A 13,350-nucleotide genomic window follows, 5' to 3' on the forward strand; every position below is an offset into this window, starting at 1 on the left:
TGCAATACAACACATGATCTCATTTGCCATGCATCCAACGCAATGGGAAAAAAGTAACGACTACAACGGAATTCTTAAATAACAATGTCGATATCTTTCTTCACATTAATGAATGGTAAATTTCTACAACGGTCAATACAAACTCAATTTTTATAATTACAAGGGATATGTTGATCATACAACATTCTTACACAGCATCACACTAGCCTTTTCCTCTTTTATTGTACACAAAATAACGCAAGTTTCTGCAAATCCAGTTTGTTTCACATAATATTAAAATAACCAATGTATTATTGTTTGCCTACAAAATTCTGCTGATAAATATAGGAACGAGTGCAAGGAGATGGAAAATTTACAAGGCAAAAATTACCTGCCAAGCACACCAACCCTGTGTATATGGTAGGATAACAATGCACATTTATGTGTGCCACAAAGTATAACCACAACAGCACGAAGACTGCAATATCTGAAATTGCTGCTAATTTTACCATCATGAAAGCGAGACACTTTGTAAAGGCCAGACAAATAGGATATGCCAAAAAGAGATTCAGTTAAGTTGATTATGAGTACAATGTAAGATGCTATCTTATCATATTGGGATAGGAGGAGAAAATCTTCAGTTTAATGAAATTCCCAAGGGCTATGATTATAATTCTTTCAGGTTTTCCCCACAATGTCTGAGAGAGAGTAATCATGAAATGGTGGACCTGCATGCGAGCATAAACATCTTTTTGTCAGCCAACGTTAAACCAAAAATGATCTGTCAATTCATTGAATGAAAAAGTAACACGTATGGTGGCCAACAGAGACTGGCCAATGTCAAATTTCAAAAAGGTGGTCATAATAATTTCTGACACATGCAGTCTGAGTACATAATTATAACAATAGGATTGCACTGCAGTGTAATTAGCTGTAGCAATCTTCTGAATTTTTAATAAAACAGGCATAAGTGCCAAACAATGATATATAGAAAACAAATTATTTAGGTACAAGATGCAATTGTAAAATATGGTATGCAACTTAGAAGAGCCTCTCTTAATTTATAACTCTTTGCAATTTCTCATTTGGAAGTGAAAAGTATAAACAAACCATCATGCATGGAGTCGAATTGCATTATCTGCAAGTGCTGTTCTCTGGTTTGCAGACTACCAACACATTATTATGTCTGTCTGGTTGTTCCAAGTACAGACAAATCCAATCAAAAGAAGGAACCATCCTGGAGTGATACCTTACATGTAGATCCCTCGTTATGTGAGTGAGTGTCCCAAGCTAATAATAGTCATTTCAAAAATCATGACTTGAAAAGAATCCTTGCTATTTCATCTCGATAGAGGCATTGCAAACAATATTTGTTAGCATCATCCATAATGGAAAATAGGTCTGGACTCTGCATAGAATAGCAAGATAAGGGAAGGGATTGACAACTCATAAGAAGCAGGTGATTAATGGGTCGAATTTGTAAGATACCCCTTGGAATATCTTAGGATTTCACTGAAAGTTTCTGATTTTTGTTTGAGTTTTTCAGTGTCATTTCATCACAGTTGGTAGGGTTACGGCTGTAGTTGCACTTTTATATTTGAACTCCAAACAGAAATATGCAGTAGCAAATGTACACCAAAGAAATACTCCACACACAAGTATAATGCTTATATGAACTCAACAGCACTGATAGACATTTAACAACAGCAAACACTTTCTCTTCCTTGAAAATAACTCAAACCCACGACAACAATATACATTTAATCCATGGACTGATAGGAAGACTGATACAACACAATAAATATAGAGAACCTGGGTAATGTTCCAGCAAGGTAGTGTTCAATAGGATGGTCACTTTATTACACAGTTCCAGCAACATATATCTTAGGAGTACGACTTTGAAGGTGACTAACAGCAACAGAAGCGAGGTGCAATATGCCCAAAAACTCGGTTTATCGTCCAGGAGTGGCTCAGCCTCAGAGATAATAAACTTGTACTCTCTTGCTGGTGTAGAAATTGTTCTCCTCTATAACAGAACTCAGCCTTGTTAAAAGGGGCAGAACTCGGCCTCTGGAAGTGTCGTTCTTGTCCTCTAAATGTAGTGTTGACGGCATGATAAACCAAGGGAATGACTCAGTCTGCAGTGGCTGCAAACCCATCCCCTACTGCACTGAAACTCAGCCTTTCTCCTACAGCAACTCGGCCAGCAACTCAAGGGTGAACTCGGCCCCCTTTTCTTCAGAATTCGGCCCTCTTAGAGAATGCAAACTCAGCCCGAGTAAGAAATGTAGAACAACAAAAGTCAGTCCATAAAATCAACTGATAACACTATGGACTTACTTCTCTTTGCCCAAAATCTTTTTCTCTACAGAAGCAAAATGTCGGAGTCTGAGTGATCCTGTTCCCAAACTAGCTAGGGTGTATAATTTCAACACAGAAACTAGCAACCAGAATGAACGTTTCCAAAAACCCTAGACTCTTTCTCAACAGCTCTCCAAAACTCTAATTTTCAAGTGAGCAAATGCAAGAACGAGATTTTCCCCTTTTATAATTTATTTGCCACTTTTGCCACCTTTTTTCCTTTTTATTTTAATAAAGTCATTTTAATGGGTTTTCTCACTTTATAATTTAAAAGTGACTTTTTATTAGCCTAGTACCCATGTCCCCCTTTTTACCACTTTAGCTTTTGTGATGTTTTCTCCTAGACGAATCATGTTCCTTTGATTAATTTTTCTTGTTCTAGCTTTATGGGAACCTTATTAGGCTAGCGGACCCCCTTCCTTATGTCTCCAAGGTATATGGGGCCATTAAAAAATTCAAAGAAAAGTGCTATACACAACCATTATGAGGACAAGTAAGGTAATAGAGTTGTTTCAAATGTTGGAGAACCCAACCATGTCACTGAGAATTGAGTCATTCACTAGCTCACAAGAATAAAAAGTTAAATCTATATTCAAGAACGAAAATGAGAAGATGGGCATGAGAATGCAGAGGTTGCATGTGCCCAAATAAAATAAAATTGAATATTGTGTCTAATGATATAGCGATATTTGAATAAAAATTATGATGATATGGAAATAAAAGAGGTTTGAGCAAATATTTGTACTCTTGAGATGTGATATGATTTTCAAATTAAGGATTATGTCTCTTAATATTTCATCTTTAATTGAGAAAGTCTCTCTCTCTCTCTCTCTCTATATATATATATATAGCTCGGGTGGTTGGGGAGAAATCTTGTTATCCTCTCCACCTGGGTTTAGTTCTTGCATGTGACATGTTGAGCTCATAATGAGTATTTCTTGTAATGGCTTTGAGTCATGTTGTTTGCACAGTCCCTTGAGAATCAAAACATGTATATTCGTCATATGGAATGTAAATATATTTCGCATTCATATCTATCTATCTATATATATATATATATATATATATCCAAAGGAAAAAATCTTATATATTCATAAAAGGAGAATATATACAAGTTTCAGTCAGTGAAGCACCACCCGCATAAGACCCGCGAGTACCCGCGGGTCTTGGTGAGTTCTACAACGAGCCGGGTCACTCGCATAGAACCGGCGCTTAAGACCCAGACTCAACAAGTATTTTATTAAACCCGGCTACTCGTATAAGACTTGAGGGTTTGTCATAAGACCTGCATCACACCTTTATAAGACCCATTGACCCTTAGAAGGTAATTTTTTTTTGAAATTTTTTCTTTTCTTTTCTTTTTTGGAAATGGGATGGAGCAAAAGGGACATTGGAGGCAAGAAAATTATTTATAAGCACCTCTCTCCCTTCCATTTGTCATTCACTTGTCATTTGAGTGTTTGGCTAATTTCTTTGAGTATTGAGTGGCTCCATTGCACAATGAAGGAGCTCTTGGAGGAGGCCAAAGGACGCTTCATTAGATCTGAGAATTGCATGTGACCTTGTTTGAATGTTTTTCCATGTAATTTTTTTTTATTTTTTGTATTCAATTTAATTTTTTTGGTTTTCAATTTATTTTTAGTTTGCAATTTTTGTTTGGGCTTGAGGTTGAGTTTCTCAGCCACACAAAAACTTAGCCACAGGGCAGCTGTGTGGCTGAGAAATTCATCCATAGGGCCTGGGGGGTGAGGAGGCAGTCCTTCTCAGCTTGCAAGCCCTGTGGCTGAGTTTCGATGGTTGAGAAACTCAGCCACAGGGCCTGCAGGCTAAGGAGTCAATCCTGAATTATTGGAATTAAAGATGTAGTTACAAGAACTACTTGATAAGGGCTATATTAGACCCTCGGGTGCGCCTATGCTATTTGTGAAAAAGAAAGATGACACATTTAGAATGTGCATCAATTACCGACAACTGAATAAATTAACTATTAAAAGCAAATACCCGCTACCCCGTATTGATGATATGTTTGATCAAGTAAGAGGGGAAACCATATTCTCAAAAATTGATTTGAGGATTGGGTATCACCAGTTGAGAATAAAGGATGAAGACATTCATAAGACAACTTTTCAAACTAGATATGGTCACTACGAATTTGTAGTGTTACCATTTGGCCTTACCAATGCACCAACAACCTTTATGTGCTTAATGAACAATGTACTTAGTAAGTACCTTGATAAATTTGTGCTGGTATTTATAGATGACATTTTGGTGTATTCCAAGAATGAAGAAGAACACAAGGAACATTTGAGATTGGTGCTGCAAACTTTAAGAGAACATCAATTATATGCTAAGTTTAGTAAATGTGAGTTCTATAAGGACAAAATACAATATTTGGGCCATGTTATTTCAAAGGAGGGACTATCTGTTGATCCTGAGAAGGTCAGGGCTATTTTGAATTGGCCCACACCTAAGGATGTGTTAGTTGTCCGATCTTTTATGGGAATTACAGGGTATTACTGAATATTTATTGAAGGATTCTCTAAACTAGCCTACCCTATCACATCCTTACAAAAGAAAGGAACAAGATTTGAGTGGACAACCAAGTGTCAAGAAAGTTTTGACAAACTAAAACATTTGCTTAAGGTAACCCCTATTTTGAAAATAGAAGATCCTTAAAAGGAATTTGTGGTATGCACAAATATTTGTTTGGAAGGTGTAGGAGTCTTGATGCAGGAAACGCAGTAGTGGCTTATGAGTCTAGGAAAATAAAACCACATGAAAAGAACTATGTAGTATATGATTTAGAGTTGGTTGTTTTAATACATGCCTTAAAAATGTGGAGGCATTACCCACTAGGGAAAAAATTCATTTTAGTAACAGATCATATTAGCTTAATTTTTTTTATTTTTTTATTTTCAGTCAAACAAATCTCAATGTTAGACAAGTTAGGTGGATGGCTTTCCTTATTGAATTTGAATTTGATATCAAACATATTAAAGGGAAAGAAAATAAAATAGTAGATGCCTTAAGTAGACACGCACATGCATTAATGGCAACATCTGTTAGCAATGTCTATACAGATTTCATGGAGCAAATCATAAATTCAATTAAGGGGGATCATGATTATCTAGAAATTATAATAGACAACGATTCTAGGTTATGCTGAAAATGCAGAAAAATTGTTGTCCTACAGAAATAGATTTTATGTCCCAATTGTAAGTGTTCTAAAACAGATAATGTTGGATGAACATCATAAGAAACTGTATGTTGGACACCCAGGATATCAAAAGATGATAACTACACTATGAAAGGAATTCTATTGGCCTGGTATGAAAAAAGAAGTAGCAAAATCCCTGTCTAAATTCTTGGAATGTGAATAGATGAAGGCACAACACCAACACCCAGCCGCACTGTTAAATCCACCACCCATTCCTAAATGGAAATGGGAAGTGATATCCATGGATTTTATTACCAGACTATCGAAAACAAGATGACAACATGACTCCATCATGGTAGTTGTAGATACCTTGAGTAAAACAACACAATTTATATTTGTACAGTCCACCTAGGAACAACTCAGATTGCAAACATTTTTATGAAGGATATTTTCTGCTTGTTTGGAATACCTAAGATAGTAGTGTTTGACAGGGATGTTAAATTCACTTCAAAATTTTGGAAAGCTTTGTTTGAGGGCATGGAGGCATAGCTAAATTTTAGCACAACATATCACCTCTAAATTGATGGGACGACAAAGAGAACAAATCAAATTTTGGAGAATATGCTAAGAATGTATGTCATGGACAAACCTGCTAAATGGGAAGATTTTCTACATTTAACAGAATTTTCCTATAATAACAGTTATCAAGCTTCAATAAAAATGAGTCCCTTCGAAGCCTTATATGGCAGAAAATGCCACACACCTCTCAACTAGAGTCAACCATAAGACAGGCTAATATTGGGACCAAATGCATTACAAGAAATGGAATAGGGGGTGAGAAAAATTAGACAGAACATAAAAGTTGCAAAGGATAAACAAAAAGGTTATGCTGATAAAAGGAGGATTCATAAGGAATTTAAGGTTGGAGACCATGTATACTTGAGAGTTAAACCCAGGAAAAGAACCTTAAGGACCGAAACCTATACCAACTTGGCACCATAGTTCTGTGAGCCTTTTGAGATTTTAGATAGGGTTGGGACATTAGCGTATTAGCTATCATTGCCCAACCATATAAAAATACACAATGTTTTTCATGTATTTTTGTTAAAAAAATATGTCCATGATAACTCTCAAGTAGTTGATTGGAATTTGATACATATGGAACCAAAAGGAGACTTCATAGCACAAAAATTCACATATTAGATCAGAGAGAGGTCTCGCTCCGGAATCGAGCTGTCGCTCAAGTTAAAGTACCATGGAAACACTTTACACTTGAGGAGGTTACCTGGGAGATAGAGAGTAAAATGTGAGAGGCCTTTCTAGCAATATTCCAAAAGGAAAGCAATTGGATAGTGAACATTGAGGACAATGTTGAATAAAAAGGGGGGGAAGATGTAACACCCCTCTGTTTTGTATGTGATGATTTGCTATTTTTAGATTGGAACTATTTTTAGGTTGGTGGCTAATGACGGCATGTTGAATTTGTTAAATAATATGATCAAATAGAAATTGATGTTATGTGACTAAAAATATTTAGCGGTGGAAATTACTCAAGAGAAGGTCACCCGAGTTAAGAATTTTTGCTAATTGTAAACAATCGTGGATGGATAAATTCAAGTTGTTCCTTCCCTAAAATCTCCCAAAATTCCCATGAGAAATAATTGGAAAATAGTAGATTTATTATGATGGGAGAAAAAGATCATAATAAATCACTTAGTAGAGGAAGTTACTAAGTTAGGGGTAGAATGTGGGTAGAATAAAGTGTAGTGGGAGAAAAAGGAAGGCTTTAAAGAAAAATAAAAGTACCTTTTCAAAAAAAAAGAAAACACAAAAGGCCTAGGCAATGGTTTGGCAGACCCAAAAGGAAGGACACTGCCAAAACTCTGTCAGGAAAGAAACTTATAAAAGATACCATTCAAGAATCAAGGAGGTTGTTGGTTCCAATGGTAGGCAAATCTTAGCTCGGGGGAGAACTAGAGGATTCGGTTTGTGGTCGGGAGGAACGTGCCCCGTTACTGAGTAATTACCAAGCAACATTTCTGGTTAGGATTCTAGTATTTTATTCTTTTTGAACACGTGGAATTTTAATTAGGTGGTGTTCATGATGAATTTTGAAAAAATCTAAGGAGGACATACAAAGCAGTGGGTATGTGATTGATGATAGAATAGTTGAATTGTATTTTATATTTTATTTAAGGACGAGGTTTGACAAAAGATAAAAAGAAACAAATTTGCATAGAAAGTTCCAAAAGCATGAGGAATCCGTAATCTAGACACGTTTCCGAAAGCTAAAAACATTATAGCAGAGTAGATTAGTACTCTCTTTTCTCTTTATTTAAAACGAGGTACTTATGGGGATATTGAAGCTATTTTTTTATTTTGAATATGTATATAGTGTGGCGAATGTTAGTTTTGTTTTTTGTTTCGAGAGAAGTAATTTTTACATTCCATTAGAATGGGGGCAATGACTATAAAGCACTACAAGATTGCCAAGAGACCACAATATCTACTAGGATATGTGCATAGGATGATAACCTTATTGGAAAGGATAACGGATCGTAAATCTGAAACACAATCATATCATGCCTGTATGCGCTAAATCTTAAAAATTAAAAAGAAAAAAGAACTGTGAAATCATATTGGAAAGCGCACATTTAGAGTAGAAAATACTTTAAGATAGCCATGTGGAAGTCAAAACTATTGAAGAGGAGATTTCCTTTTGAGAGTTAAACGACAATGTTATGCCTTTGTATGCACAATCCTAAAGCATAAACAAACCATTTTTATGAAAAATGGGTAATATACATTATTGCGCTATATTTGAAGGCAAAGTATGAATATTAATTAGAAAAACTAAAATTGGAGAAAACGCCCACTATAATTGTAACGGGAGAAAACGCCCATGATAATCATCACTAATTTTCCTAAGCGCAGAGAAAATAAGAAATTACATGTAGACTAGGTCTAACAACAAATCCCGGAACTGAAGCTCTGAGGTCACATTTAGGGGAGAACTTCTTAATTACCACAAACTAGGTAAAATAAACATGACGACTAAGAAACCAAACAAAAGTAATTCGACGTATGGTGATAATGGGAAGTTATCACAAAAAGGGTAGCAGAAGCCATCCGTAGCCAACGAGTGATGCAAATATTAAGCAAGTCATTTTGGAACCAGGTATTGGTAACTTCATGCTATCTAACTGACTAGGAGGGCATAGAAATACAAGCTCGATGATAATGAAATTATCTCTACATGCAGTGGTCTTATCTAGGAACAACGAAAAAGAACCACAAGTTGTGGAGGAAAAGATTTGCTACCACACTGTAACTGTTAATTTCACATAATGAAACAATATATATATATATATATATATACATAATGATATATATATATATATATATATATATATATATCCCTTGATTACTAGTGAGACGTATAGGACAGAAATGTATGCATGCGGTCAAGTAGGCCACCAAGGGAGGAAACCCTTAAATTTCCTAAAGGTAACATATAAAGAATCAAATATGAATTTACTATTCACTAAGGACATAGCATTACTTAAATCTAGAAACAAAAAGATAATATGATGAAAGGAAAATTTTATAAATTCTAGTGAAATAACAACCCATGAGGGTTTCCATTACAAAGTGTATCTCAATAACCTTATACCAGTAACAAGCCTTGGTATCAAATTACAAAGTATATAATTGAAGAAATTGCATAATAAAGGTCACCTAGAAAAGGGTGCATGCCTAGAAGAATCAAAAAAGAAGATATCAAAGGAGGAAGTGAAAGATATCTACTATGACTGAGATAACCTTCTTCACTTAGTTCTTTTCAATTATAAAAGATAATAGAAAGCATCACAAGTATAATAGGATGCATTATAGCAAGATAGAGACGACATCATCATAGAAGCATGTAAGGATCGCTGAAGTACAAATTCTACATGGTTATAGAAGTCAACATGATAGAAATGGCATCTCCATTGGAAGCATATAAGGAAAACCGAAGTAGCAATATATATGGTTTGAGGAAAGTCATCTAGCAAGATAGAAGATAAATAAATTATTATAGATCATCATCATTAGGAAGAAGCATTTGCAGAATGAGGATCATTGAGATCCTCCATTGGAATCTTCATTATCACCTCTACTAAGAAGAAGCAAGTGCCTTGCAGATAGTCCACATTCCACCTTGTGTGGGATCTGCTGGTAAGGTGTGATGACCAAGATGTGTAGCATGTCAAGCTAGTTGAAGAACTTTCATCAAGCAAGGAAAGGAAGTTGCTAGAAGGAAGTCTAGATGACCAAAAGGAGGAAGAGGTATGTATATATTTGATAGATAAATTCATCATATAGTTGCAGAAAGAATGGTTGAATGCTCTATCTCATGAGCATGAATGAAGAAGAAGAAACTCTTCCATTAGAATGATGCATGAAGGCATGTATAAAATGTGCCTTGAACTCTTATACATATTGACAAAATGAAATCAACATAATATGACCTCATGAAGAATATGAGGTGGTTGGCAACTATGGTTCCTGCAATAAAGGAAATATGTATATAAGTTCCTAGGGAAGCAATATGTGAAGAAAGGAAGAAGAGTTCTTGAAAGATGCAACTAGGAAGAAGAGTTCTTGAAAGATGCAACTATAGTCATGTAAGATAAGATAAGTGATCAACATTCGATAACTAGAAGAATTAGCTATGACATCTCCATGGAAGAAGAAGGTATGAAGACCTTGATATGTATACTACAAAAGAAGAATCTTGGTAATGAATGTCTTGGAAATGGATTCATACATGTGCAGGATGTTGATGTCATGACGAAAGGCCATCATAAAAAGGTAACTTTGATTTGATGTTCATTTTGATTTTTGAAAACATCTGGCTGGGTTAAAACATGGCTACCAAAAGAGGGTTGTAGAAGTCACCTACAACTAATACTCATGAGAATGGAGGGAGGATCCTAAAAGAAACATGACTTGGAAGAGGTAGCTATATGAAGGATAGCCAGATGTGGACTAGAAGATCATTTTCCAATGAAGAGAAGGATGAAATGACTATTGGTTCAACCTCGTTGAAAAGAAACTGATGTAGAAGATGGTCAATGCCCTAAAAAAAACTTATGATGAAGACTCCATAATGAAGAAGATGAAGTTCATGACATGCTAGTACCATGATCTCCACCAAAGGAGCAGAGAGATGCTATTGGAAACAAGTCCCTAGTTGAGAGGGAGCTTGGGCAAGTCCCTTGTTAAAAGGGAGCTTAGGAATATTCCTTTTATAGGAATGTGTAAATCCTCCCTAGTTGAGAGGGAAAGACAGAAACATCATTCTTGTCTTCATGTTATGAAGAAAGAATGGAGCATTGGGTAAGCATCTAAGATTGATTCGGATACTCTTTGAGGATGTGGTAGGGCATCCAATAAGCAAGAGTAGTCAAAGAGGAAATTCCTTGAGGATGTGCTATTCCAAGATAGGAATAGTCCTAAAAGGACATACCTTGTGAACATTCAAATGCGGTACGTGCCTTAAGAGACAATGATGATGGTGTCTACCAGTCATTGTCTCACCAACATTGTGCTTTGAACTTGTGGAGAGATAAAGTTATTAGTCAAGGCCTTGCTCTGTGACAATGTTGGTTGGTATGATGAGATGCACTGGTATAAGCTGAGAAAATAGCTTATGAGATGCCTTACCAATCTGACTCTTCTTATGAGAATTCTTCAGTATGAGAATGTCCAAGAACCATGTATGGATAATGAATACCTCCCTAGTTAACAAGGATTGTTGAAATGTGTAACTAGGTTTGGTCTTCATAATGTCTATTGTAATCATGATTTTATATATTTGATATTAAAGAGAAAAGAAATTTATTATTGTCATTCTTGATGCATGGGTTTCATGCTCAAGATAAATTTATTTATAGGTCAAGCACCCATTGAGTGCTTCTAGGTTTGTCATAGAGTTATGAAGTCAAAAGAGTCATTGTCATACATGTAAGACCCCTTTGGGCATGTTGTATCTTGTAAAGAAATTATTTTGTATAGTCAAAAGTGTCATAAAGACCCTCTAAGACCTTGTCAAACAAGCAACAAGTCGACCTTCATAAGATGACAAGTCGGCCTCATGTAGGGCTATTCAACCTAGAAGAGAAGCCTATATATAAGAGACATCGACCTCACTTGAAGGCATCCAATTATCACACAAGAAGTTCGATCAAGGAAGAGAAAGAGACCTAAAAGAGCGAAGAAGAAGAGGCCTACAAGAAGGAAAGGAACAAAGTCTTTGAGTATTGTTTTTGGGCTATCATCTCCTCATACGTGCAAAGATTAGAGCAACATAACTACAACAAGACCGAATTGTAGAAAGAAGTTGAGATAGGGCTCCAAAAGATCTACCTTGCAAGCCAAGTTCCTAAGAAGGAAGAACCAATTCAAGCGAAAGAATAAGAGGAAAGAAATCAAAATATTTTCCCTCACCTGTAAGAGCTAGGGTTTCTGCAGTAGTTGAAGATGTAGAAGAAACTGCTGGGGTCGAAGTTGTTGGAGAAGTTACTAGGGTCGAAATTGTTGGGATCAAAGTTGCTAGAAGGAAAGCTCATAAAGAAGGAAGGATGACTTTGTCTTGGATTGGTCTTTGACAAGGGTTTTAGATCTTGGAATTCATCATCTGAATATACTATAAGAAATTTTTTTTTGTGGGTTTTCCTCTCAAGAGGAGAGGTTTTGGCCCTGGCTTGCAACCTACATTTTGTGTCCTCTTGTCTATTTGATCTTCATAGGTTGGTAGTTGTTTGATGATAAGAACATAATAATAATCAAGTGAAAGAACAAGCTAATCAAGTAAAGTAAAAATACATCACAAGCAGTTATTAAATCAAAGAGAAATCACCCAATCTAGCATCCCCTCGATTTCTCAACATCTTTGGAAGGCTGAATCTTTCTGGTGGCTAGATTTATTGTTCTTCAAGGGGGTCGAATAGCGCTGAAGCTGATTTTTTACATTGGAGGTTGAGTTCTTGTACAAAGGGGCCAAAATCAATTAAGGAGACTAAATTCACTAAGGGGAAGATCACCAGCATTTTGAAGTCAGATTGATTGTTGGAGTAGGCCAAAATCATTGTCTCCAAGAGGGTCGAATTGTTAATCTTAGTGGAAGGCTGAATAACATTTCCCGAGGGTCGAGATCATCAATTCCTTGGAGGTCGAATAACTTGCTGAAGCCAAAAGTGTTGCTAAGGCCAAACTTCATTTGCTAGAGCAAAGTTTGATTATTAGGAGCAAAGATAATTTTTGAGGGTTGAATCTAGTTGCTGAGCTGGAATTTGCATTGCAAAGGATGTGCAATTTGCTAAGGGACGAGCTATTATTCTAGGCTAAATCATCATTGATTGAAAGATGAGCTTGTTGAGGACAAGTTTTTCAGAGGCCAAGATCATTGGGAAACAATCTCTAGGTTTATCTAAGAATTTTTGTAATCCCAGAAAAGGGTTCTTGATCATAAAACCCTCCTTTGGTTAATACAATAAAGATCAGATTTTCCCCTATTTATTGTTTCTTTGTTTATTAATGAAATTTATGCATCACTGCAGCGTTCTCTTAATATATTTCACTTAGAATTTCTTAGTACATCTCTATTATCATCGGTAAATTCTTAGAAGGAATATTACACAAACTAGAAGATGTTCTTTAGACCCCAACCGCCCAACTCCTTGGGGAAGCTACTTGCGTCTATTTTACCAACGTTATGCCATCTGATTTTTTGGCCCTTGTCCACAGGAAATGAAAATTGATTTTGTGAATCTCGGAAGGGATTTCTTTGGGGACTATAAGAATATGTC

At 35.9% G+C, this 13,350-nt stretch overlaps 1 protein-coding gene across 1 annotated transcript in view; it reads right to left on the bottom strand.

Moving 5' to 3' along the window:
• Positions 1-233: 233 nt before the first annotated feature.
• LOC149251691 (AP-5 complex subunit zeta-1) overlaps positions 234-13,350 on the bottom strand; it is a 515,410-nt gene continuing 502,293 nt past the window's right edge. The window contains exon 16 of the mRNA XM_089459526.1: positions 234-707. Coding sequence (XP_089315652.1) covers positions 658-707 — 50 coding nt within the window. The 3' untranslated portion in view covers positions 234-657. The remainder of the gene's footprint in view (positions 708-13,350) is intronic.

Source organism: Pinus tabuliformis, chromosome 7 (assembly GCF_031772625.1).
Source record: "Pinus tabuliformis cultivar Carrire ecotype Pingquan chromosome 7, CPIR1, whole genome shotgun sequence".
Classification (NCBI taxonomy): Eukaryota; Viridiplantae; Streptophyta; class Pinopsida; order Pinales; family Pinaceae; genus Pinus; species Pinus tabuliformis.